The sequence below is a fragment of the Boleophthalmus pectinirostris genome, unplaced genomic scaffold, assembly GCF_026225935.1.
Source record: "Boleophthalmus pectinirostris isolate CB_2022bp ecotype Guang Dong unplaced genomic scaffold, ASM2622593v1 HiC_scaffold_22, whole genome shotgun sequence".
NCBI classification, from domain to species: domain Eukaryota; kingdom Metazoa; phylum Chordata; class Actinopteri; order Gobiiformes; family Gobiidae; genus Boleophthalmus; species Boleophthalmus pectinirostris.
This window is the reverse complement of record NW_026571190.1, coordinates 20,741,519-20,769,279: the sequence shown is the minus strand read 5'-3', so window position 1 is coordinate 20,769,279 and position 27,761 is coordinate 20,741,519. Positions and strand designations below refer to the sequence as shown.

The window sequence follows — 27,761 nt, the reverse complement described above, 5'->3', positions numbered from 1 at the left end:
AAAACAAAACTAAAATTTAAGTGGTCTTATTGGACAAGTACAACAGAAGCCCTAAATGGGGAAAATGGTTTTGTGGACTGTCATTACAAATGGGTGGGGTATGTAATTGCTTTGTTGAAGTCAATTAAGACTAATTGTTTTAGCAGAGAATGCCTTGACAAGAACGCTCTACGCTAGCCAAAAGTGATTGAAAATGAAAACAGCGTTGTACTTTCACAAAAAATAAAAACTACTTGGACAGGTGCTCCCTAATGTGTCAGCTAGTAGTCTTCATCAGATCATGTTCTTTCTTCCGATCACAGTAAATTAAAACTGAACAGATTAAACTGGGGCGAAAGTGGATTAGAATGTCATTGTCATTATATGTTTGGCTTCATGTGATTGGAATACAGATTATGCACTGATTCCTCAATAGTTTAAGTAGAATCCCTGTAACAGTAGCTGTCAATTTGGTCACAGCGAGGCACAAGGATCCAAATAAATAAACAATACTAGGGGATACTATCAGATTTGCAAGATACAACATTGTCAGAACCCTTTATGCATATTATTTTACCTTGAACATTTTAAAAACAGTAATATTTAAAAGTGAAATTAAAGATAGGTGCAATATAACTCTTCTGAAGGAGGGATTAAATGTATCCATCTCCTTGGAGACAAGCAAGTAACGCAACTAGGCCAAGTTACAAGTCAGATCTGTGGAGAAGCAATCCTGCTCACAGTAAGAATGTATGTGTTTTCTAATTTATTTTAAAGCAATACAATGATGTGTAATTGAAAAAAAAAAATCTATAACTTTAATATTGTACTGGAGAACACCAGGCAAAGCATTAAAATCCCAATGGAGAGGAGCAAGTATCAGTCTCCCATCAGAAAAGTTACACAGTGCACTTTTAATGTTCTAGGTAAACAGAGACATTAAGAGCTGTCAGACCTCTTTCAACAAAAGCCCCTGTCATTAGAGGCAGAAATTCTATCTGCAGCGTCCCCTTAGCCATGGGAACAAGCAGAGTGAGAGGAGAGAGCTAAGAGCAGGGCCCACAACATGAGACACAAACAGAGACTATGAGGCCCTCAAGTACCACTGCACTGGACTGAGACACCCAACAGACTAAGACACCCAACAGACAGACAAAGAGGTCAGCATATATGCCATAGTGTAATCCCTTTGCAAAGTATGGCCCTATTTATAAAGTGAAGAATCTCCTGGCCCCTTGCTCTACTAATGTAGGACAGTATGAGGGCATTAAGCAGGAGGAGGGGCAGATTAGCACCGTTGCATCACAGCTGTAGCAGTGAATCTACAGTATATAAGTCATCATCCTCAGTGTCCCGTCGTGCACCATCCCACCCACACCCCCCTAACCCCCGAGGGCAGACAGAGCAAGCTCTGCCTCATGACATAGTCGCGGGACAAGTGCTGTAAGCCTGACCTATTCAAACTGACACATATTGAACTGCTGGGTGCGATGATCTGGAAATGACTTTATTGCAACAAACTGTTAGTGCTGCTTTGGGTCATAATAATTTATGGAGAAAAATGTTTGTGACAGAGTCAAACAGGCTTTAACCAAGAGATTCAAGTAGCAAACAGGCTGACTCTCACATATTAAAGAAATATATTTCAAAGTTCTGGATTATTATAGTTCTGGATTAGACATGTTTTACTAATTTTATTTTGTTAATTAAGTAGATCTGAAATAGTTTTTACTGAAATAGGTCTCCAATAGTTGTTACTGAAATCACAGTGAAATCATTGTAGAACATTGGGAGAGACTGGTATCGAAGCCACATACAGTTTACAAAATTAGTTGAGTTGTAGTATTTGGTATGTCTGCCACAAGGTTTGCTAATCTGCAATTAAATGACATCATGGAAGAATAGGTCAATTCACGGAGACATCACTGACAAGTCTGAACACCACAGAACTGTCTATAAACTCAAAGGTAGACCCATCTCTCAACAGTAATCAACAACTAGTTTTGAGGCTTACACTGACGCAACTAATAAATATATAAATGTTTTATGTCTGTACATTGGATTAGTTTGAGAAGGTACGGTTCAAGTAGCCTACTAGAAATAAGACTACAGTGCCCCTTTCACCTGCCTCATGCACGCGCACCATACATGCGCAGCAGAGACACTTTGTCACTGCGACTATTGACAAATGGCGAGTGCGCGCACTGATACTTTGTCAAAGGTTGCAATGAGTTTTCTGAGTGAGTTGGGACAGTTAATTTCGGTCTATTATAACGCAAATAAACGAGAAACCAGTTTGTTCTAACTAAGTGAGGGCTTCACCTCGCTCAATGAGCCGAAGAGCCCAGACCGTAGTAAGGCATGCGGAAATGACAGCGGCACAGCCAAGTTGTAGCATAAAGATTCAAATCAGGTAAGTACAATTGGTTCGTATAAACCCCACATGCGAGAATAGTTTAACAAAAAATAGCTGGTCTATTGGTTACATTCAAAACAACGTGCGCACTTTCTTTTACGCAAAATCAAACGCGATGTAAAATGTTTTGTAAGGCACGGTACAGAAAACGTCGGCTACGTACCTGTTAAAAACGCGTAATGCCGCTGTAATATCCCAAGTCCGCGTTGTTGTTTCGGGTCGTTGCACTTTTCTTGAGAGTTCTCTCCGCTCCCTCCACAGCTGCTGCGGGCGGATAGTCCTATGAACAAAAATGAGTAAAACAAGCGTCACGTCGGTCGTAACTCCGCCCCCTTCTAGTCGACCCCACCCTTCTGTAGGCTACTGCCACAGCCAAGGGGCGCTCCTTCTATTGTTGGAAATAACCAGTTGAATTTGAGGAGATGAAAACGACACAAAACAACTAAGAAAGACATTTGAGACAGTTGAATCAATAAAATAAACTATATTTTTTGTAATGAGCCTGTCATGCTACATTCATGTTTCAGCCCACTTTTGTTTTCTGTTTCATTCAACTTTAGAACGCTTTCCAAGCTCATGCATTTCTCCAAGTGGTCCGTTTCATAAAGGCTCTAGAGCAGCAGCCATTTTGTGCACCTGCATGACGTACAGCCACACCTTTATCTCATGTCGAAACCAGGCGCCCCATGAGTCATTGCAGCCGGGAAGGACTCACAAACTCCTCCATGTTGAAGTACAGTCAACTTAGAAGGCAGGATCCCACGCTACTCACATTTTCACCAAGTTAAATTTGATCAAACATATTATGATTCAACAATAACAATAAGACAAATAATCTTTCTGAATAGATAGGCCAGTGTATCGTTCAATTTGACAATGGTGCTTATTTTCAGTAAGTGTGTAGTGCCGCATACTTCAAGCGATGCTGAACCACTTATTACACATTTTCTCAAACATGGACTAATGCACAATAAAGCTGTGAAAAATCTTCAAACCTTATTAATACTGTTGTGTGACTATATGCTGCCTGTGGGGCTGATTGTATTAGGTTATGCATTATAGGCATGAAAACAGACAAAACAGACATCTATTTACTATAGCCTGGAGAAAAACACCATAAGACCACATACAGTATGGGCCTAATTCTAGTCAATATAATCACACATTCTAGATGTCAGTAGTATGAAATACTGAAGGTTATCTATGTGTATGTTAAGGAGACCTTATATGTCCCCATTAGAATGCCCCTCAATTCAAGTAGGCCACCCATTATAAAGATGTAACTGATTAAAAAAAAAAATCTCTGATTCGAAGTTCTCATGAATAAAACATATGATTTGCTTTTGAGACTTCTTGTTCTCATATTTAATGCAATAAAATAAAATGATTTACACGGGTTACACCAGCTCACTCTCAACATGTATGTTTTAAGCCCAGCTGTGCTCCAGCAGCTCATGTAGTCTGTCTCACAGTCCAGTCTGACTCACATTCCAGTGGAGGACAAGCTGATATGAAGCCTCTGCTCCACAATACGGCTCTGTATCTGCCTTTAGCCCCATGTACTGCACACACACCACAGGAAATGGGCTCATTGTCCCTGTGAGAGGAAGCCGGCCAAAGCACTGGATAGTGGATTGATGGAGACACTATGGTTAATTATTAATCATGACTTACAAATGGAGGACATGAGACACTGTCCTGTTGCCTGGACTTATGGCCAAATAGAAAGTAGAGTGAAGTGAAAAAGTCACCAAAGGCCAAGTAGGCCTATACTTTAGACATTTGCAACAATATTGCAATAATGTTTTACTTGCTATGGTCAGCCAAGTGTGTATAGCATAGGCTATAGGCCTACAGTTGTAATATAGGCTACTACTGGAACCAAGGAAAATACTTCAATTGATTTATTACATCAATTCTTAAATAAATAGGCATTTAATTTTGTTTTACGCTTGGAAATAGTCTGTATTACCAGTAGAGGGAGACACAGTTCCACCAGTCGACTGTGTGTTTTGTATGTGGGCGCATATTTTCAGTCATATTTGGTTTCTGGACCTTGTGGTGTAAATAGTTCAGCATTTCAAAACATTGGGATGAATCATGTGCTAGAAATAACATCTACAACCGTAGAGCCATAACTATGGGGTTTTAATACTGTCCGGTTATCGTCAAAGATTCTTTGGATATATCCAAATCAATTAAAACAAGTGGACTTTTATGAATTAATGTCTTTTTATGAACTAATGTTACGAATAACCTTTAGCTCTATCACAAGATTATGACCATAGCTTTTAGCCAAGTTTAGTCAAGTTTGCCAGATTAATTTATAACTTTTCACAATTTTAGTTTATTTAATTTGTCCAAACAATGACAAATATCCATGGCCTGTAACATCGTTCATGTGACTACTATAAAGCCAGGCCAAATATAACACAAAATTACGCATAGTGGCAAAAACCAGTTGTCACTATAAGAATAAAGCATATAAATGGCATAATATTCAAATATGATAAAGCAATATCATCATGAGTAGGCTAACGTAACCTACTGTTTACTTTTCGCACAAGCCATATGGCAATTGTACAGCAAAAGGAACTGTTAATTTTAACTACATATCCCATAATGCCTTGCTCTGAAGGTCACCAAATAGAACACAGAGCTGACCGACCGCTATGACAGCTCCAAGTTTACAACTGAGAAAAACTCCGCCGAGAAGTGCGATCCTAACCGGACATGACTGTTCTAATGTGTAAGTAAGCCCCGTTTCTTTAGGTTTTTTAAAGTATAAACGTGCTCTTTGATGTCTCTAAAATGTGTTTGTCGCGGGGGTTCATTTTTGTCCAAACTTGGTTAGGGAAAATTTCCATGAAGCCTGTACTTCTGGGTGGGATCTGCTCGCTGGAAATGAGCTCCGGCTCCGATGTAGCGTGGTTATAACTTTTTGCTTTGGTTAAAAAAAGTAACGGGATATTATACCTCAATTTTTTTTCATTTGTTTTTGATTATGTTGCTAACTTTCCTAATGCACACTTGTTGGTTATGTACTGGAAATAACCTTAAAATTCAATTTGTTTTTTCCCCCAAATTTGGATGTTCATTTTAAATGTGGTGTACTTGAGTTGATACTGCAAAACCGGTTCCTTGCAGATTTCATGTTTAAACAGATTAATTACCAGCAAGCTGTACAACAGAGGGTTTTAGTCCAACAATGGGACTGTGGCTGAAGGTGCAGCCTCAGTACACAAATTTGAGGTGGGTTCTGAATGGCACCTTTGTTTTTCCCTCATACATCATACAGTATGCATTCAACAGAGAGAGATGTAAAAGGGGGTCAACCTCGCCAATGTTTTGTGTATTGTGTAAAATACAGAAATATATAAATATATAAATATATACAGGGATAGCTAACACTACCCTAAACATTTCAAGAGGATTATTACAAGGAAGCAAATGATCTTCATTTGATAAGTATTTTACTTTGACGTAGCAGAATAATAGGTACACCTCACATAAGCTACGCATCGTTGTAAATCATTGCTGTAGATGTGATCTTCAAGACACAGGACAGGTCAGACTAGCAAGGACATTTAAGATCACTTCTGAGCAGCCCAAAGTTGCAGGAAGTGAGTTAGTCCCCATCTGTGCTCTATTGTGTTTGGGATATCCTTCACAGCAAGACAAACAGAGGTCACAAAGTGAATAAGAAAATATATTGAGTCAAAGACAAACTAACCCTAACATGTCAAATACTAATTTGTTTTTACCACAACAAATGTTTCTGTACTTTTAAAAATGTAATATTAGACAATGGTGTAATCAGTATGACTTGATTTTAATTGATATGATGATATACCTTCAGTAAAATGAGCTTTGTTGGGGGTTGGTGAGTCCTTTTGTATGTCTTGGCTGATTGAATGTGTTACCAGTTTGCACACATAAGGATTTAAAACAGGAGCTGGTGTGGTATGTTGATTATATTTTTAGCAGGTTTTGTTATGAGCAGTAGAGGCAACAATCCGTGATACCGTCTGTAAATAGCCTTGTGAACTGTCAGTATGTGGGACACTCGTGAGTCAGATGGTCTCACTATGCCATGCTGTCTCATGACAAAACATAAATAGTACAGAGTAAAGGTGCACTTTGAAAACACTGGAGCATAGTTGGAGCATAATAACAAGTGATACATTTAGTTTGTTTCCAAATGCTCAATGGTCTGCTTTATAAAAATCTATGCTGTGTACACATTTGCACACAAACCACATCAAAACTGGGACTATACTATGACTAATCCTGGAAGTAAACCTGGACTGGGCCAGGACAAAACCAGAACTACAACAGGATTCAAACCAGGATCAAACAAAGATAATCAGCCTTAGTTTTCATGTCCAGTTATAATGTCCTTTTTATGAAGCAATAATTACACTCTGTAAATCAGTAACTAATGCATAGACATTGTCATTGACATTGTCACAGAGATCAAAACCAGAGACTGATTTAAATAATACTGGCCAGTCATGAATCTTTGTAGTTTTGATGCAAATATCTCGTGAGGACATAAGGGTACTCTGATATGCCTCAGTGTACTGCCTAAACTCTATACCTGCTGACACAACAATCTCGGCTTCCTTTTAAGTCCCTTTTATCTAGCAGTCTTTCTGTCTGTGGCTCTAATATTCAGTCCTCCAGTCTGCAACCCTCCCCCTCTCACCCCACCTCACTGTTGCTCTTTCTCTGCCTCTCCCAGGACAGGACAAGCCCAGCACTTGACAGAGAGAAGCCGGCCGGTACAACAGCGCTACTAGCAAAACTGAAGTGTTAAGTGGATGGGCCAAGCTGATGAAAATAGACCATATCCCCTTTCAAGCAGGACATCACATGAGGAATAAGTTCTTGATTTCAACAGTAAGTGTATTCACTGCTTAGGAATATGAATGAGAGGGTTTGTCAGTGTTATTAGCATTGTAGCATGCTGTTACTCAGTGCTTTGCTTTTATATTCTATGGTCTTTGGTCTGTTTACAATTGGTGTGATAAATATGAAGGCTGTTAACCTTCAGTAATAGGCAAAAAATAATTATTATGCTTGAGCTTTGAGTTGTGAATAAATTGCACTTACTACTTACCCCTGGATATTTTCGATTATTGCGCCACATCTGCTTGAGTTACTCATCCTGTTGCTTGTTTAGAGAAAGGGAACTTGTTTATGCAATATGCTTGATGTATTCACTCTTTTGATGATTAAAATGGGTGTATTTCATAATTAGTTTGTGCTGGTAGTGATTTAACTAAGAAATACTGGTCCTAAAAAATACATTGCAGGATATTGTGCAATGTTTCAGAAAAAAATATTATTATATATATGTTATATGTGTATGTTATATATATTATTGTATTGTTGTAAGTTATCGAACTGTGGGGGACCCTGTGATTCCCATTCATATATGGCCTACAAGCTATATTCAAAACATTCAAATAGTTAATAAGTTAGTAGTTGTGAACCCAGTATTTTGATAAAATTTACTTGTATTTTATTAAAAGTGTCATTAATAACTATAGTCTTACCACAGTGCAGCTTTTGGAAAGCTTCTACCTCTGCTGATGGTGTCCTTTTGATTCCATAAGAGATGTAGTATGCAAAGATAAAATTGTCTTCTTGATTTAAAGTGTATTCTCTCCATAGTATGAATTAATGTATTGCCGCTTTTTTGTTTACTTTGTGTTTTGTTTTGGTATCGCTGTCTGTTAAGTAATCTTATTTGCTTTCATTACAGGGTCTTAGCTTTGTAACTTAGCACAATATTGAAAAATGTCTGTCTTTGTCTTCAGGTTGTCAGGAACATTTCTCCAGGCCTCTGTACTGCATCTTCCAGCAGCACATATAACCCTGTGGCACAAAAGTAGTTAGGAGTTAGTTATAGTTGGACATTTGGGATGTTTTGTTCTTGCCTGCTGAACCACAGAGAGAGGAATGAGTGCTGTAGTTTTGGTGACACTTTCTTTTCACTTGGAGGTCCTTTCCAGATTTAGCTGTCCAGTTGTCAAGATTGCATTCTTGCTATTTTGACCCACTCCATACAACACATATTTTCTCTGTTTCTATTTCAGAGATAAATAATAACATGCTTGTCCACAGAATCATACACCTGGATAATTACAGTTGATTAATCTTTGTATTTATTGTGGAATTGATATATTTTTTTAAACTACACCATAAAAGGTAGTCTGAGTTTGCAATGTAACCTTTTACACAATTGCCTGCTCATTTCCTGTTAATTATCTTTTATCTTTCTATGTGGCATGCACCATTGTATTTACTTTGGACCATGATATTGAAAGCACACATATTTGGCAATTAACTACTTCAAATACTATAGCCATGTATGTGTAAAGGTAAAACATAATCTTGTATTTATAATTACTATGATTGTGCTAATAACTGACAAGGGCAGCTAACACATTCAAGCATGTTACACCTTTTTAAAAGACCTCTTCATATCAATATAAGTTAATGTTTAATTGTTATTCTTCTTAATGACTGCTCAGATAGATGGCTCCTGCTTGCTTCCTTACTGTAATACACTTTATTTATGGCATCATACGGACAGTGGCTGGATTAACATCGATCCTAAAGGACAGGTTTTAGTGGTTGTTTGTGCCTCCTTGTGGAACAACAGATGCCATAACTACCACAGTGCACTACTCCGATGCATTAAACATGTTGCACTGTGTAACATTTTGTGATGGAGAGTCCACCACCTGTTAGTCTCTATGGACAGGCTATGACTTTGCATAGAATGTTCCACAGTATTACATTAAACATGTCTGTCTCCATGGAGACAACCAGATGACAGCACCAGGTTACAGATCAGACATTTGATGAAGATGCAATGCATAAGATGTTTTTGGACAATAAAAACACTTGAAATTAAATAAATACAAGTTTAATGCCACACGACATTTCTAGTATAAAAAAATGTTGGACCCCACATCAGTAAAGAAAAATACATTTATGTTTTATGTTTTTAATATTATATTTGCCTTTCTGTTTATCTTTCTTGATACCATTGTTGATTTAAAGTGGGAGCAGATGGTGTTTCGTTGGTTGTGTAAATGTCACAGTGATTGTAATATGAGCATATGACTGGTCTCTGTAAGATGGGCCCCAGTGAGATGACATCATTTTCAAGATCCATAAATGTCCTCTGATGCAGTGGACAGTGGCTGTAGTGAGACGTCATGAGAACCGTCTGATTTGTGAAGTGAAGCACGTCTCTCCCTTATCTCCACAGCAGCACGTGACCTTTGCCAGGACACTTCACCCTGGAACTGATTAGGTTCAAACTAATTAAATTTCACCTTTAATGGCAGATCAGTCGAATGCAAATGAATTTAACATGGCTAATCAAAACAAACATAGAACTATACATTCTTTACATTAGGGATGTCACAATGTAAAATTGTTCCGTTACAGTGTAAGAAACCTCATAACTTAATTATTGCTCATGATAATTGACATGAAACTGAAACAACTGTGAAATTATATATTTTATTTTTAATTAATTATGTCTCTAGTGTGCGACCAGCTTTATGAAATAAACATTAACAACATTGTTAAAGTTTATGTGACATAAACAGCCAGATAAAAAAGCACTTTACATTCAGGTTTACTTCTTTGGGGTGTAGATTACTATTACTAGAACTTATTTTCCCTTTAGAAACTCTCACAATTGTTATATTTTGTTGTTGTTACAATTATATTGTAATTATCAATTATTGTGTTAATCTTTACATCTATATTTTGCACCTAATTGTGACATATTTAATGTTTTGTACTGCTGGTAATGGTATATGCAGGCTAGAAACGCATCTACTGTAAAACATATGCAAATGGATAGACAAATATATCTGACCTGGATAAAGTACTCAAGCAATCCACATTGAAACATGAAAAAACAAGATAGAACAGAATTGTGGATAGAATAAATGGAATAGAATTGTGTTTTATTTTAGTTACAAATTTCCTAAGCCACTACAGAAGTTTGTCCCATTTGCCCCCTCCTTCATTTCCCTTTCACTCCTGTGTGCCTGCGCTCACGTACACTGATCCTGACGGCCATTGTACCAACCAGCGCTTACTTCTACGGACAGCAATGAGGCCTAGTTCAGATTCCAAGGTCAAAGACAGATTTTTTTTCATAGTCTCGTCTTTCATTGTTTTGTAGATGAGGTGTCTGTACATTTACAAAACACGTGTTTAAAAGTTTATGGCATTTATAACATTTTAAATCTGCATTTGTTGCTTATAATGATCTCAAATCCAGGACTAATCTTTGTGTGTATGAAAAGCGCCCTATCCTATTACTCAGCGGACATTTTTTCCTTTGGCTCCCTGCCTGGCACAGTTAAAGGACAATGATACAAAGGCAAAGGAGAGGGCTAATAAGCATGTCCCTGGTGTAACCCCTAAATGGCTGACTGGGTCTCGCTTGGCTGCATGGTTAACCACCCCACAGTGCGGTCTCTTGAGCGATAAACAGGAGCTGACATTTGGGCTTAATGGAAAGCAAGAGCAAAGACCAAAATACAGTCCTAATTATAAAATGTTGGGACACTATGAAAGCTAAAGAAAAGGCAATGATTAGCTTAGCTCTCATAAGCCTACAGTATATTATTCTCAGTATAACATTTGTAACTTTTACAGCTAATCAAAATGTTGAAAGAGATATTTTAAGAAACTTATCAGGGAAAGATAAAGCTGGGAATTCAAAGCAATTCACTGAATGTAATTTCAAAATGACCATACCCTAACCATGGTTACATTTAATGGAACAATTAAACTGTTATTTAAAAAGTTATTTAGGCTACGTTCTTTCTGCTGTCTACATATTTAATATTTGCAAACCAGGTTATCACTGTTTATTTACTCTTTTTTGCCTGAAATTCAATATAATAATAATGATGATTGATGATTAGATGATGAGGCAGTCTTGGAATAAGTGCTGAGTTAAACTGGCAGCATGAGACCACTCAGCTGATTTAATGTAGTGTATGCCACACATTGGCCCAAACCCAGCACTGGTGGGTGTGGACAGCTCTAGATATAGTGTGTGGTGATAGTGGCACTGAAAGGGTTAATTTAATATGCTGTGTGCAGTGGGAAGTGCGCACAGCTGTGTCAGTCCCTCTATGTCTGTGCACGTGTTTGCTGTAGTCGTCACTTTGGTGAGAGCCAAGCCTTTGCCCTACTCTGTCTGCCAGGTTTTACTGACTGCAATAACTGCTCTCGTGAATCAAGTGTCCTATTACGGAGATGTAACTCATGACCCCAGTGTAACCCTTTCCACTGTCTTAAATTACAACACTGAATTTGGCCTAAAGCTGAATTGAGGAATAAAGAAAACATGGTAAAACATCCAGGCCCAGTACTAATTTGTGTACTAATTTTTGCTCTTGCTGTATAGTTCATTTGAATTCCAGTGCATGTGGCACGATGCCTCTAATGTTGCTTGCATTACCTGATCTGAGCTGTGCTACAGGCCTCAGTAACTTAAGCTGTGTGACCTGAAAACATACAGAGTTTTGTTTACTATCTATGGTTCCTCAAACACACAAAAGAAGAAATTGGATCACATCTTTGCATTATTAGTTTTAGGTGTCTGTAATGTCTGGATTATATTATAATCATATAATACAATTTACACCAATAGTTTAATTTATTTTAATCATTACTGACAAAAATGTTTATTTGGTGATTTTTAGATTACTAGAGAACACAGCAGAGAGTCCTTGAATATGGTTATACATGGGGTCTGGTATACCTATGAATCTAAAAGGAAGTATTTCATTGTAACTGTGGTGCCACCTTTTCACTTATAATATAAACTAGAAGATAAGACAACAACTTCTTATCACAGCACAGATAATGTGCGATCTCATGCATCAGCCTGCTCATGTCAGAGCTGCACAATATTGTAAAAAAATAAAATAAGTAAATAAATTAAAAAATAATAATTTTGAGTTTGTCATTGTGAGATTTGCCACTGAATTAACATTTGAGAGAAGACTGAAAAGCAGTACTGTTAAATGCCTGTAGAGGTCTAAACTACAGGTACAACAAGATTTTCTAAAAAAGACAAGGTATTTTGTTCTTAGTAGAGGATATTCAGTTGTCAAAATAATTGCCCACATACATTGCGATTTCAATTTGATTGTAATGTATTGTGTAGCCTTAGCTCATGTTTGTCTCTTTTGTCCTCGCAGGAGCTACAGATGCCCTGGTGTGTTACCCCCTCTGTGTGAGCCCAGGGGCTGTGTTTTACCTCTGGATTTCACACTGACCTCTCCTGTCCCAGTCAGACTGTTCCAGTGTACCTCCTCTGTGCCAGGTTGTGCCAATTCCGTTTCTCCCCTCCCCTGGCCGCAGCAGCCCCCCCTGGACCCCCACTCAGCCTTCTGCCTCCATGAGGGGCGGGAGGAGGCGGCGGGGGCCCTGTCTATGGGCCCCCTGCCTCTTCTGCTCAATGCATCTGGAAACCTGCGGGACGTAGAGCCGCCTCTGTTACAGGACGTGTCTACTCTCACAGGTAAACACACATACACAGAATAATACAGTGATTAAGCCCATATAATAAGGTATATACAACATATATATATGTGTATATGTGTGTATATATATATATATACATATATATATACACACACACACATATTATATATATATATATATATATTATATATTATATATACACACACACACACACACATATATATATATATATATATATATATATACAGTCCCTGACAAAAGTCTTGTCGCTTATCCATTTTGTAGAAACAAAAGCTTATAACCTGACTTTAAATTAATTGATTGGTTTTAGAAATGCCTCATATGAAAGCTAAAACCCTCCCAAATTATGCTCAATATACTAAAATAAATTTGCTTCACTGAAGAAAGATTGATCATTTAATGAACACAGAAAGGTCAGATTTTGGCAAGACAAAAGTTTTGTCGCCTACAGAAAACTGAACAAATAATTTACTTCAAATACAAAAATATGTTGCATAACGTCAGTGAATTAAGTAGTGGTGCTGTGAGATCCATATTTAATATCTTGTATGACTTCCATGAGCTTGAAGGACTGCATCCATGCGGTTCGACAATGATTCATACAATTCGTTGATGAAGTCATCAGGAATAGCAAAGAAAGCAGTCTTACATGCCTCCCAGAGTTCATCAAGATTCTTTGGTTTTGCCTTCCATGCTTCCCCTTTCATTCTACCCCAGACATGCTCAATGATGTTCATGTCTGGTGACTGGGCTGGCCAGTCCTGGAGCACCTTGATCTTCTTCACCTTGAGAAACTTTGATGTAGAGATAGAAGTATGCGATGGACCACCATCCTGCTACAAAATTTGACCCCTTTTATGGTTGGGAATGTAAGAGGTAGCTAATACTTCTTGATATTTTAGGCTATTGATATTGCCTTCCACCCTGCAAATGTCTCACTTACTACCATACTGGATGTAAACCCAGACCATGATTTTTTCGCCATCAAACTTAACAGTTTTCTGGGTGAATCTTGGATCCATGTGGGCTCCAGTAGGTCTCCTGCAATATTTGCGGCGGCTGTGATGTAATTCAACCGAGGATTCATCTGAGAAATCCACCTTCTGCCACTTTTCCAGTGTCCATCCTGTTAGCAGGCTGTGGGCCTTGGCAAATGCCACACGGTTTTTTTAATTGTCTTTTGTTTAGTGCTGGTTTCTGTGCACTGATTCGACCATGGAGGCCATTTCGAGACAGAATTCTACAAACTGTTCTGGTTGACACAGGGACTTGAGGTGACCAGGCCTGGTGGAGCTCTGCTGCAGTGGAAAAGGGGCTGGCCTTGGATTTTCGAATCAACAAACGGTCCTCCCGAGCAGTTGTCTTGCGGGGTCTGCCGGACCTGGGCTTGTCAAAAACATCTCCAGTCATTTCAGATCTTTTTCTTATTCTTTGTACTTGACGCTGAGACACATTGAAGGTGTCAACCACCTCAGCAGTGGATCTGGTCTTCAGCCTCTTGATAATTAACGCTTTGGTCTCAGGGTGGATCTTAGGCATGTTGTCAGAGGTCAAGTTGTTGTTGATGTGAAGGTCTGGTGTGCTGGGGTTCTTATTATACACACCCACTAACTGATTGATCAGTAACTGATCACAGGTGAGGCTGTAATCTAAGATGCATCATATGACAAGACGACAAGACTTTTGTCTTGCCAAAGTCTGACCTTTCTGTGTTCATTAAATGATCAATCTTTCTTCAGTGAAGCAAATTTATTTTAGTATGTTGAGCATAATTTGGGAGGGTTTTAGCTTTCATATGAGACATTTCTAAAACCAATCGATTAATTTAAAGTCAGGTTATAAGCTTTTGTTTCTACAAAATGGATAAGCGACAAGACTTTTGTCAGGGACTGTATATATATATATATATATATATATATATATATATATATATATATATATAATATTCCTGTTAATTCATGAATGCACATTATTTTAGTAATCAAATTTGAAGGGTATACTAGTATTTCTTGTGAATTATTAGAAGATTAAGTTGCCTGACTCTGAGTTCGTAGTTTTGAGAAAACACAGACTGCACAATACAATGTATGCTATTGACAAAGCATTAGATCCATGTGTCCACACCTGTCACTAGAGGGCATTGTTACATTGTAAGTTTCACAACAACCATCCTGTTAATGTTCTTCATGTAAATTAAATCTTCTCAATTCTCTACAGATTTTTGTTCAGACTTTCCAGAGTTGGAGATAGTGAGTCTTTTGTCAGAAGGCCAGCCCAACTACACTCTCCGAGCAGACAGTGTGTTTGGATATGACAATGATGACTGGCTGCACACCCCTTTGGTGCCCCCAGAGGTTGTTCTGGGACTCACATGTGAGCAGATTGAAGAGACCTTCAAGTATTTTTGTGAGTATCTATTTGCCTGGTGTGTAGTGGCCCTCTGATTTCTGTATAGTATTAAGAAAATATACAGTATATACACATTTGAACAAGTATCTTTACTGAAAAAAATTACATATATAAGATAAAATTCAGCCTTTTCTGAAAAAAAAAAAAAAAAAAAAAAAAATATATATATATATATATATATATATATATATATATATATATATATATATATATATATATATATATATATATATATATATATATATATATATATATATGATGATTATAAGGTAAAGGCTTGATACTTGATACTTCATTTCAAGATTTGTCAAGATAACATAGCTGAGTTTGAAATTTTACAGAATTTTACTAAAGCTAAGTTGACCTTCAGGTACTTCAAATCCGCAAAGCTGCAGATTTTGTGTGCATACATACACATGTACACACATTGACCTCCTAAATGGCTGCAGTGTGACCCCTAATCCCACTTTTTTCTGTTCCACACACACACTTGGACACATTCGGGAAACTCAGGGGTCAGAGGGCACCAAGCCGATTAACCTGCCGTCCCTTGGAGTCCTAAGCAGTTTCCGACAAAGCTGTGAGGATCGTGGCATTCAGCACTGGCCTCACTGACATCAGATCCACCACTCTCTGTAGACTGGCAGCTGCTTCACTCTGAGTTTACTGTTAGACACCGAGGCTGTCTAGGCCTGTGGGTGAAGCCAGATTGCCATGCATGTGCCATGTGCTTTTTAGTTCCTGTGTTTTGAGTTTTATGCGTTTTTTAAATTTATTTTAAGTGGTGTTTGGTCATTCAAATTTTTCAACAAATCTGCCTTAGACTCAGAAAAACTTGATTGATCCACGAAGGATATTACATGGAGGCTGGATTAGCTCCAGAAATAGAAGTTTCATTAGAAGTTACACATATTTGTAGAAGGCAGTAGGCAAAGCTCTTATTGACTGAATGACCTCTGCTCTCTGCCTGCTGTGGCAACACACAACAACAACAGTTCTTTTATTCCTGCCAGTTTTCTATTCTTTTTTTTTTTTTTTTTTTTTAGCATAATATGTATATATAATTTAGAATTCATCATTATATTGTTTTAAAGGGCAACACTTCAAACACTATCCAAAATTCAAGAAGACAGGACAATGTGGTGAAAGTTGGGTTATTTGTCTAGAGCCTAACCTGGAGGAGTCAGATAGAAATGAAAAATAAATGATGGGGTTAATATTTGATTGTAAGAAAGTGTCTTGTCAGGGTAATGTGAGATGTTTGAGTGAAGATGCTGATGGAGTGTTAGCTGAGACTAGTGCCCCAGTATAAACAATTATATGCCAGGTATGCCATACTCTATATTATATAACAAAGACTATAATTTGCAGTTAAATTTGTGTGCCTTCTTTGCTGTAATCCTGCTCTATTGTGTCTTTTGGTCCCTCTCTGCCTCTAACCCTGTGAGGTGGGTGTGTCTGTGTCTGCAGCAGTGTTACGCAGCTCCTCTCTGCATCGACCCGCTCTTACGTCTGCATGCTGATGGAGAGGGGACCTACCATGTGCTTTTGTTGCATAGGGGTGGGTGGTCCTATATCTTTTATGCCTAATTACTTCTTATAGCCAGTCATGATCCTGCGAGGATTTTACTTGGAGCCATTTCAATGATTGTGCTGTTTCTTGAATTCTGATGCTATAACAAGGATCATATTGGCTGAATTAGGTTGTGCTTCATCTGCAATCCCTCCTTCTCTTCCTCACTCATCCTTCTACCCGGTAGTCCAACGTGGCCAGGTGAACGGAGGCAGAGATGATGACAGATGGCTCTTCTAGTGAGAGAGGGAGAGAGAGAGGGATTACATATTACCGCACACACAACACGACAGAAGTGCAGACATACTCTCACGTAGTGTGGATAGGTAGACTGTATTGTGCCCTCACATAGATACTCATGCAAAGAACAGCTTTATTGAAGGTTACAGACACATTTGATTTTTTGTGATCTATATAACCATGGAAGTCTGGAGCTCCTCGGAGGACGATGAGGAGAAAGCCGCAGCTCCTTCAACATGCTTGTCTGGGAATGTTTTAGTGACTGAAGAAATAAAATGCCTGAATATGAATAACAATAATAACAACAATAACAACAAGCTTCTTTGTAGAGAGGTGACACAAGGTAAGATATGGGAATGTGGGACGAGGGAGATAAAGTGAAGGTTATCAGTGCTTGGCTTTGAAGAAATATTGGCAATGATCTACGGGTTTAGATCTTTGAGTATGTTAAATGTTGCTTTTGAATGTGTGTGTAAGTTTAAATGGTAAGAAAGAACACTAACATTGATGTCTAGTTGTACACTGAATGCCATGGTTTTGCAGCAGTGTCAAAGGGGATGTATAATTCAAAATACTGTGAAATTGCAGTATGCTTTTGCAGGTCTCATGACAAGTGCTGCACTTGTATTTAGTAAATATTGTGTGATCTTCAGTAGTCAAGGACACTGCCAATGAGACTTAAAAACATTGTCTATTTGCAAGTACTGAGAACACATTTTATTGGTACCTCATAGTTACAGTACTTGTAATGTAATAAAAAAATCCATTGTATTTGCCAAACCTTAATGGTTGCTGGAAATATGAGGTGTCAGTTTTTAACTGTGCTACTAGCCCAATTTCAGAATTGCTTCTGATGCTCTTTAATGTCCTGTAGTTTAGCTGTCCTTTAACCCTCTCCAGGCAGGCGTTGCAGATTTGCAACAGCTAAATTCCAAGTACCTACTTACTCCACATCCATATTATATGAGCTTTTTTTTACATATTATAGGAGCCTTTTTTCCCATCCATGCTGATAAATGTGGACGATGCAGACTGTGCAAGAATGGCTACACGCAAACAGCCTGCCAGAAGTGCAAAATACTTTTGTTTACAAAGGATAAAAAAGTCAGAATTGTATATTACTACCCCATATTATAATTTTTATTTTTATTTTACAAGGGAAAGTGAACTAATATCATTTGAATTGCTTCTTCTTTGTTTAAATTAAATAATTACTGTATCAAAATGGTATAAAACCATAAAACATTTTTTGTGTTGTGACAATAGCACTTACCAGCAAGAAATGACAGTCAATGACTGACATTGAAAAAAAAATCCATGCTGTCATTAGTTCAGCTGTTCATAATCATATTTATTTATTTAGCTGACAAACATCACCACTGTATTCACTTTTGTAGTGTCTTAGTGTCATTATTCTGTACATCTGACCTGTTGTTATTCTTGTCAAGTTTGTATCAATAACGTAAGAAGGAGATCAAGAGAATCTGTCTGTGCTTGGATGTTGGACCATAACAGATGTCATAAGCATATCTTAGTCCACAGGCTTCAGCCATAGGAAGAGTATTATAGGACTAGGCTGAATTTAACGTAGCCCCAGCCTAAACCTAATGCTGGCATTGTGGCCTCACTTTTCCTAATCTGTTGGGGGCGCTCAGCTCAACAAGATATAAATCATTGACTTGCGGCAGGCCAGACTGATACGAGTTAATTAATTTTTTGCTACATGCTTGCTACAAGGGGCACTGTAACTGTTATCTCATGGAGGTCTCATTGCTTTGCCTGTAATGTTCCACATCATGGCATTAAATTTATTTGTCTTACATGTATTCAATTATTCAGTTACGAGTGCAGTAGTTCAGCTGTTTCCGTTAGGCTAATAGGACAATGATCTGCTCCGTCACAGTGTTCCTGACCAAATTGAAACTCTTAAGTCTAATTAGTTTACAATTCCCCTCTCTCTAAATGAGATCAGCCACTGCAAAGACAATACAGCTTGTTTCAGGCTTGTTGACATATTGATTTGATCACTTTTCATCTTTCCTTTTACCTTTTGTATTGTACCTTTTACCTTTTTTCTTTCTTTTTTCGTATATTTGAATCTAGATCTTAAAACTAGCAACAAAACAGAGAAAAAATACAATTCATTACTAGTTTACTGTAGTAGCTAATATTCTATAGATAAATAATATAGAAGATTTTTAGATACAAAAAAAAAATCTAGTACAATGGAACTTATGTGTAGAATACTGATGAAGTAATAATTGGTGACACCAGGTTTAGCCTTAATCAGAGATTTTTAAATCAGCTGAAGTCTGGATGTAAACAGAGTTGTCGTCAGTGGTGTCTAGTCTCTGTTGGTCTGGACACTGTGTGGCCATGCTAATTTGGTTTCCAGGAGAACGAGGTCTTTAATGGAGTCTTATCTGAGCTGAACAGGATCAAGAGCCTAAGAGGATCAGTATCTGACTGGCCACATGGGGATGTTGTGGTCTGTGGTACTGTAAAGGTGAAGCACAGGGCAGTCAGAGAGGGCATCCATTCAAACATATGGCCACTACAAGCTATAGTATGTACTGAATGAAGAGTAAAAGTAACAATGCAGCTACCAAGACAGTTAAAATGTACACTACCAGTGAAACATTTGGACAGAGACATGGTGTGTCCAAACTGTTATTCTGATCAAACTATCAAATATATCAAATAAACACACAAGGAATTATCACAAACATTGGGCAAATCGTAAGAAAAAATATGTTTTGAGTTTATAGCGAATTTTATCATACACAAATGAGGGAACCACTCTTGTCACACAATACAGACTTTGAAATGTTGAAAATGTCTTTTGTGTTTGATTGTAAAAATGTACTGTATGAGTTATTAAGTTACTAATTATTAAGAATAATTATTTGTACACTGACTTTTTCCATATCTCTGCTCCCGTAGTGCTTTGCTCTGAACGAGTGGGCCAGGTCACCAAGACATATCACGACATTAAGGCAGTCACACACCTGCTGGAGGAGGTGTGCTAGATTAAAGAGATTACTATAATGAGCCTGTGTCACACATTGCCCTCATTTGTAAAATAAAATTTTGTTTTGTTTTAAAATTTCAGAAAGAGCGAGACCTGGAGTTAGCTGCAAGAATTGGTCAGTCGCTTTTAAAACAGAACCAAGAGCTAACAGCACGAAATGAGATGCTTGATGAACAACTTGAAGCAACAAAAGAGGAGGTACTTACAAATAAAACACACACTAAATACATTACAACAAAGATGGGCTGCACAATATAATGAAAACAATTTGATATCACATGTAGTAGTTTTCAGATACTTTTAGATGGGGGGCAAGAGACAGTTTTTCCTATTGGTTACATAGCATTTTTATAACATCTAAAATGAATAAAATATTGAATCTGATCAATTCTATTAGTGCCTGCCCCTTTCACCTCACAATAAAGTAAAAGTAGTTTTCATAATAACAGTAGTAATTTTACCTGTTCCCATCTCCATTAAATATTATTGGTCAAGAAATTAACTCTATCATCTATCAGTTTTGTCTCACCAGTAAATTAAGGAATATATTTTTTGTTTTATTTTAACTGAAATTATTGAGTTTAAAATATTAAAATATCACTATAATAATGATATGCAGTATTCCACATCACATATAGCAATATTTTCCAACCCTACAGTAAAGCTTACTGAATATAAACAATATTTCTCTCTTCCAGATCGCTCAACTCAGACATGAACTTTCAATGAGAGATGACCTCCTACAGTTTTATGCCAGCACTGAGGAGCTAGAAAACTCTGAAGCACATTCATCGTAAGACTTTTTCTAATAACAAACCACACAGACTGGAATTTCCTTTTTTTTTAAAATATAATTAATCAATTTAAAGCATTGTAATCCTCTCACAGTTACCAGTAATGTGTCTTTGTTTATACAGGCTAAAAAGGAATGAATCATGCAGTTCTCTGAGCAACTTTGTCCACTATGACTTCCTTCAAAAGAAACTGAAGGGGTTAGAAGAGGAGAACTGCAAACTACGAAGAGAGGTAGGCCACAATAATATTAGTTCAATAGAGGAATGTCAATTAGATAATGTAGATAATGTAAAATTGCATTGTGTTTTTTGACAGGCCAGTGAGCTCACAACTGAGACCAGTAATTACGAAGAGCAGGAACACGAGCTGATGATGGTCTGTGTTGAAGAGTTATGTAAGTATCATTCATTCAGTGTTTCCCTTTCATAGAAGAGATTATAGTGGCCCCACAGTCTAAATTTCTCCCCCATCATCTAAACCCAACCTGGACTGCAAATCACACTAAAGAAAATCACACTTTGTTGCTCATTGTATTGTCCCTAAACATAAAAAGGTAACTACCGGTATACTGTTTAACAGAGGTATTAAGTTATTTTTATACTCCATGAATTTTATGAGGAAAAAAATAATACAAACATATTTTGTGTCAACATAATATGAACAAAATCTATGCGAAGCATATGACTGATTCCAGTCATTTCATATTGTTAAATTACTCAACCCTGTATGTCTGTATGTGAATACTGTGTTAATAATGTGTTTTGTTACAGCATCTGTGAATAAGCAGGTGGTGGACTTGTCAGAGGAGCTGGCTCGAAGAGTGGAGGATTCGGTTCGACAGCAGGAAGAGATCAGCTCTCTGCTTGCTCGAATAGTGGATCTGCAGGCTCGATGTAAAGGGGTGAGAGACCAATATTTTATTTTATTTTATCTTTACTTAGACTCAGACTTAGACTTATGCACTGTATATGAAAAGTTGCTCTAACAAGTGACCCTTTCCAGTTTAGTGGGTCTGGATTCAGAAGTGGGTCATGGGAAAAATTTATATAATGCCAATAAATTACTGGAAACCTAGATAAAAGTGTGTAAAGATTTTCATACATACAGAATAAACCAGATATTGTTATATTTATTCAAATAAAATCAAATTAATATAGGTTCCACTATTAGAAAAATAAAAACTAACACTCTAAACCCATCAACCAGGCACAGAGGATTAGTTGTTTTTCCTGTCACTACATGTACAGTAATAACATTTCAAAATTTTTTGAGCTTGCAAAGAGAAAATGATTGTATCTTTTTCTTTTTTTCTGTAGCTTACCCGTGAGAACGAGGAGCTAAACCAGAACCTTAATGCTGCTCGGGAGTGCCAGCTTCAACTCAAATCAGAGGCAAGTCCTTTTTAATAATAACTTTCTTTTTAATACAGGGGTTACTTCTTTAAGCCATTATTTGTTTAACGTATGATTAACTGTGCTGTTTTTCTGTCATCTGCAGCTTAAGGACCTGCAGGACAAGTACTCTGAATGTGAGGACATGCTACAGGAAGCCAGAGAGGACATTAAAAACCTCAGAAACAAAAGCCTGCCTAACAGCACGGTGCAGCGCTACACGGCCCTGGCCTCTGTGCTCCCCATGGACTCTTTGGCAGCTGAGATAGAGGGTACATTTAGGAAAAGCCTGGACACGCCAGCGCCATCAGAGTACAAGTGAGCCACAAAACACAGCAAATTACCATTCAAAACCTGCAACTACATGAAAACACACTGCTAAAATGGTAACGTGATGGTTGGCACAGATCAACTAAGTGGATTTGACCTTAGTGACTACATTTTGAATTTGTAGAGAGAGTAAAAAATATTGAAAAAATTTTAAAAGAAAAAATCTATATGTAAACCAAAAAACTCCTGACTAGTCATCACATTACCAGTACTTATGCAGATACAATCTGGGCTTTAAGCAGTACCAAAAGTGTGGAATCATTCTTTACAGTGTACCCAACCCATATTGTGGTAATAATGTAATTTTGTTCACTATACATTAATGTAATACTTGCTATAGCTCAACATGTCTAATTATTTGTTGTCTTTTAACTATTTATTTCACATAAGACTAATCTGTGTTGCATGTTGTTGTTGTCAGGACCCACCCTTGGCGTGTTTTTGAAACAGTGAAGGTGGTGAACAAAGCGGTGAAGCTTCGTTCTCGCTGTAACTCGCCCGCGCTGCCTGGCTCCTCGCCTGCCTCTGCCCGCTCCAGCTGTGCCAGCACCCCGCGGACCAGCTACTATGGGTCCGACAACGCCAGCCTTACCCTTGAGGAGAAATCCAGCAATAACCATTCTAATAATAAAGAAGACAGCAGGTGTGTAGGATGTGAATCTGGTGATGTTTCTGCGCTGTGTTCTGGTATTGTTCATTTCTTACATTAGTTTTAAGTATATATAATAATACTTGTGTATAATTGCTATAATTGCTCGGCTAATTTAAAAACCTTAATAAGTGAATTTCCCCATTCAGAGATCAATAATGTTCGAAAATGTGTTAATCATACAATTCAAAATAATACAATAATAATAATTATGATGATGATTTAACTGTGCCTTATGGAAAAGTAGACAGGATCATGATACAACCATGAACAATACAAGTTAAAGTGTTTCTACTGGAACTGAACTATTCACATGCAGTGTGCTCTGTATCCACAAGGGGGGTCCAAAGCTGCATCTCTAACCTCATCTGACCAACAGTTAGTGAGCAAATGCTTGTTTTGTCCAGATTAGGTTTACCCATATATTCAAAGTGTGCTTTATTTATTTATTAAATATATGAAGTATGACAGTTTGTGCCTGGGGTTCATCTTATGCTTTATGAATCAGTCCATTGTGGTAGTGAAAAGTGACCCATTATCCCTTCTTTTACAAAGTACTGAACAAATAAATATAAAAATACGTTAGAAGATTTAACCAACATATCGCTGTGTATACAAACATATCAATGTAAATCTTTCATTCTTCTCTGCAGTGCCAGTGGTCCCAAGCGTCTGGGTCAGCCGGGGACCCCCGGTGGTCAGGACCTGGAGGCTGCGCTGCGGTCCCTCTCAGCCCGGCAGCAGAGCCACTCCTCAGAGAGGCCCTTCTTCGACGTGGAGCGAGAGCGTAAACTGCGAGCCTTGGCCCACAGTGAAGAGGCCGAGGGCTCCAGTGGGTTTCTTACTCCCAATGACAGTATCGCCTCCAGTCCTGCCGCCTCCACCAGCACCAACTACTCCAATGGCAGCTCTCGTCACTCCTGCAGCTCTTCAGGGGGGTCCCGCTCCTACCTGCCCGATCGCCTGCAGATTGTCAAGCCTCTGGAAGGTAAACTATTCATTTAAAATATTATCCTACCAAATCTGATGGTGTTACTCCATTAGAACTTTACATATACTTTTACTATGTGATTAAGCCACCATTAAACTAAATGTATAGCCAGCAAGATTTTGGCAAAAATCATAACATGACTGATTACTTCTATACTGTAAAATTCATCTCCAACCTGGAGCTCGGGAGCTACTATAGCTCGCCAACGGATTTCTGAATTATTATTGTTGAATTATTGTACTGTGCTGAAAAACTAAAACTGTATTATTGCCATTGTAAATGTATAATTTTGCCTAACTTTGTATACTAATAAATGGATAATGGTTTATGGTTTATAGGCATCTAACCGTACCCCATCTAAGGCTTGCGGAGCTCTTATATGTACTAAATTTAGTGGGAACACTAAAATGGGTAGCTCTCTGGCTTTTTTGTTTGGTAAAAGTAGCTCACCAGAGGTTGGAGACCCCTGGTCTACACTGTGCACTGCCCTAGGTATACATATTTTTAACTCCTCTAGTGCAATCTGAAATAACTATGTTTGTTGTTTTGTGTAGGTTCAGTGACTCTGCATCAGTGGCAGCAACTGGCCAAACCAAACCTCGGGGGGATTCTGCATCCTCGTCCCGGGGTTCTGACTAAAGACTTCAGAGAGCTGGAAGTCGACGTCCAACATGTCTACAGCCTCAATGACCTGGAGGAGGATGAGCCTGACCTGTCTCGTTACACAACTGCACATGGACTTGGTAATACTCTACTTTTATAACTGTTTTTCACATAACTTCCCTCTTCCTCACATTGTCATTCATTACTGTCCATATAACCATTTTATGTAGGACAGTGGTCCTCAAATGTTTTATGCCTAGTACAAACAGATAAAATATCTGGCTTTCCAAGTACGTCAAGGACGCTCAACAAATTAATCCAAACCAGGACTAAATGATGACTAAACTGGTGTAAATCTGGCCTAAACTAGGACAAGCACAACTATAGTGCATATATATCTATTAAAACTAAACTGAACATAAAACTACTCCCTGAAGGTATCCCTTGTACCACCAGCTGTACACACAGTTTGAGAACTAGTGCAAAGGTGTTGTCCTCTTGTTGTAGTAAATGTAGTAAATGTGTCTCTCCATCATCTCGCAGTCTCATCGTCCAGTCCCAACCTCCCTCAGACTTCCCCCACTCAAACCATCACCACCTGTCAAGCCCTGCACCCCTCCCTCCTCATCCCATCCTTCTCCACTAGGTAAGAGGAATAATGTATTAGGTGTACATTCATGCATTTGTTTGACTGTGTCTGGTTAAAGGTGATTTGAGTGATAGTTAAAGGCTCACTCTGTAAATTTTCTGGTGCGAAGGGGAATGTTCCACAGTATGTCAAGTGTCTATTTTTGCTAATATATACCTTGGAAAAAACATACATTCTTACTGTGAGCGGTAAGTTTAAAGCCATATTTTTGAACTTTTCAAGCAAAACGATAGCTTCTCCATGGAAACAAGATGGTGAATCCCCACCACTTACAGTGCACCATTAAGCAAAGCAAATTATATACTTTCCCCTTCCTACAAAAATTTTGCCTTCTTTCAGTTTCAGTGAACTCTAACCTTTTTAAATTCACTCCTACAGCAGCAAAAAACGCTTGTCCAGACTCTTTCTCCAACTTTAGACGTGAAGATGTCAAAGTAAGAGTCAGGCGTCGCAGATAACCATTTAATAACACCATATTATTGTGTTTGTTTTATTAGCATACCTGTAGCACTGTGTGCAGTGTGTATGATTTAGGCCAATCAATATTGATTTTTACAACATTCAAGTTGGATAAGTTTGTTCAAATGTATAGAGTACTCAAACATTTGTAAATAGGGCACGAAGTCATGCACACAGCACGTTATAGAACTAAATATAGTTTCTTTCTGTATTTATAGAGTGCAAGTCACCATACTAACTTCACAGACATTCATTCACAGCTTTTTGATATAATATCTCCTTCACATTGTATATTTATTGTAACTTGTCTAATATAATAGTTGTTTTTTCTTTGAGTCTAACAATTTTGTCCTACCCTAACTCAAGTCTGTTTCAGTTACAGCATGCCACTAACCACACGTTAAAATGTGTACACTTTTCATTTTTACTAATTTTAATGTTCTTTTCCAGCCTTCACACTTTCAGCCTGCCACCTCATAGGAACTGTGAGCACATGAGCACTTCTTACCCTTCCCAGCAGCCACACTTTGACCTAGGACCCTGGACTACCCCAGCCCACTTCACTGCTCCCAACATGCCCACATCTCCATCTGTAGGACTTGTTCAGCTACTACAAGAACGGGGCATCTCGGCATTGCCTCAGCCACATCACCAAAACTACACACATGTAATTAAAGACTCCAACATAAGGGAGAAGTCGGTGAGGAAACCAGGAGGCACTTTTAGCTTGAATTTGGTAGAAAAGCTACAGAGCCTTGGACTGCACCGAGTGGCAGCTTTGGGGATGACGGATCCTAAACCTCCTCCTCACATTTGATTTCTTTTAATCATGTTATGTGATTGAATGTGTCTTGAAAACTGAAGCCACTTTTTGCTTGAGGCATATGCTGTAGATTTTTTTTCTTTTATGGTGTGGCATCCTCTTCTCAGGATCTTATTTTTGATCACCTCAGTCACAGCATTTCATCTTTTATACACAAAATATGTAACAAAAGATTTTTGGTTTGTTATTTTGGGTATTTAAATGTATATTGCCTTTCATTGTAATACCGATTTTATTTTTAAGGAGAATCAATATTGCCAACATAAAGAGCTAACAAAATTGAAGCTAACACTAAATGGCACTAATTTAGATTTTGGTTTTCTTGCTTTAGAGCTGCTATGGGAAAAGCATGATGTACATAAAGTTTTTGTACTAAAGAAGCACTGCATTGACAATAAGTGAAGTAAATTTTGTTAATAATGAATGTTAATATTTGTAAGTTGTCTAATCTGTAGAGTTATATCTGTGTCTAACCCACTCCATTCACATCAGGTGTAAAAATGCTGGTAAGACTAAAAAAATACTAACAAGCAACTAATAATTCTGCTGCTGTATTCAGTTTCAGAATTTAAATAATGCTGCACATATGAACAAATCATAATGGGCATTTAAGCTTACTGTTCATTTTTGAATGAGAAAATACCAATAATAGGCAATAGGCTGTAAATATGTACAAAACAGCATGTTTCTGTATTGTTCTTTGAAATATCAGCTGTAGCATTAAGGCATAGGATATTGTTGTTGAAAAGGGAAAAATAATCATAAACACTGCCCACTCTGCACTACTGATCTGGGTCAGTGTCACAGCGGTATGTGTGTGTAAAACATGCATCTGTGAATAAAACGTTCAAATCTGG

The 27,761-nt window shown here is 37.9% G+C and overlaps 2 protein-coding genes across 6 annotated transcripts in view; one reads left to right on the top strand and one right to left on the bottom strand.

The window, feature by feature from the left end:
* jupa (junction plakoglobin a) overlaps positions 1–2,688 on the bottom strand; it is a 21,197-nt gene extending 18,509 nt beyond the window's left edge. Inside the window, exon 1 of the mRNA XM_020941872.2 lies at positions 2,559–2,688. The gene's annotated coding sequence lies outside the window, so the exon portion shown is untranslated. The remainder of the gene's footprint in view (positions 1–2,558) is intronic.
* hap1 (huntingtin associated protein 1) lies at positions 2,184–27,761 on the top strand. Of its 5 annotated transcripts, XM_055157815.1 has the most exons (18): positions 5,003–5,144; positions 7,140–7,297; positions 12,655–12,977; positions 15,179–15,367; positions 20,127–20,203; positions 20,296–20,412; positions 20,913–21,007; positions 21,132–21,240; positions 21,325–21,403; positions 21,780–21,910; positions 22,326–22,400; positions 22,507–22,718; positions 23,152–23,373; positions 24,033–24,367; positions 24,925–25,113; positions 25,517–25,619; positions 26,001–26,056; positions 26,532–26,669. In XM_055157815.1, the coding sequence occupies exons 3-17, from the start codon at positions 12,890–12,892 to the stop codon at positions 26,038–26,040; spliced, it is 2,061 nt and encodes a 686-aa protein (XP_055013790.1). In that variant the 5' UTR covers positions 5,003–5,144; positions 7,140–7,297; positions 12,655–12,889; the 3' UTR covers positions 26,041–26,056; positions 26,532–26,669. The 5 variants fall into 5 exon arrangements, with proteins under 5 accessions (XP_055013787.1, XP_055013790.1, XP_020797537.1 ...); XM_055157812.1 differs by lacking the exons at positions 5,003–5,144; positions 26,001–26,056 and adding an exon at positions 2,184–2,392 and having other exon boundaries at positions 26,532–27,761; XM_020941878.2 differs by lacking the exon at positions 26,001–26,056 and having other exon boundaries at positions 26,532–27,761.

What these genes read in the sequence shown, in the direction of transcription:
- hap1 (XM_055157812.1), top strand. Translation starts at nt 12,890, where the DNA reads ATGGGCCCCCTGCCTCTTCTGCTCAATGCATCTGGAAACCTGCGGGAC. An exon ending in GGTCTGTGTTGAAGAGTTAT is followed by an intron (nt 21,404 to 21,779) that starts GTAAGTATCATT and finishes GTTTTGTTACAG; the next exon opens with CATCTGTGAATAAGCAGGTG. An exon ending in CCAGCGCCATCAGAGTACAA is followed by an intron (nt 22,719 to 23,151) that starts GTGAGCCACAAA and finishes TGTTGTTGTCAG; the next exon opens with GACCCACCCTTGGCGTGTTT.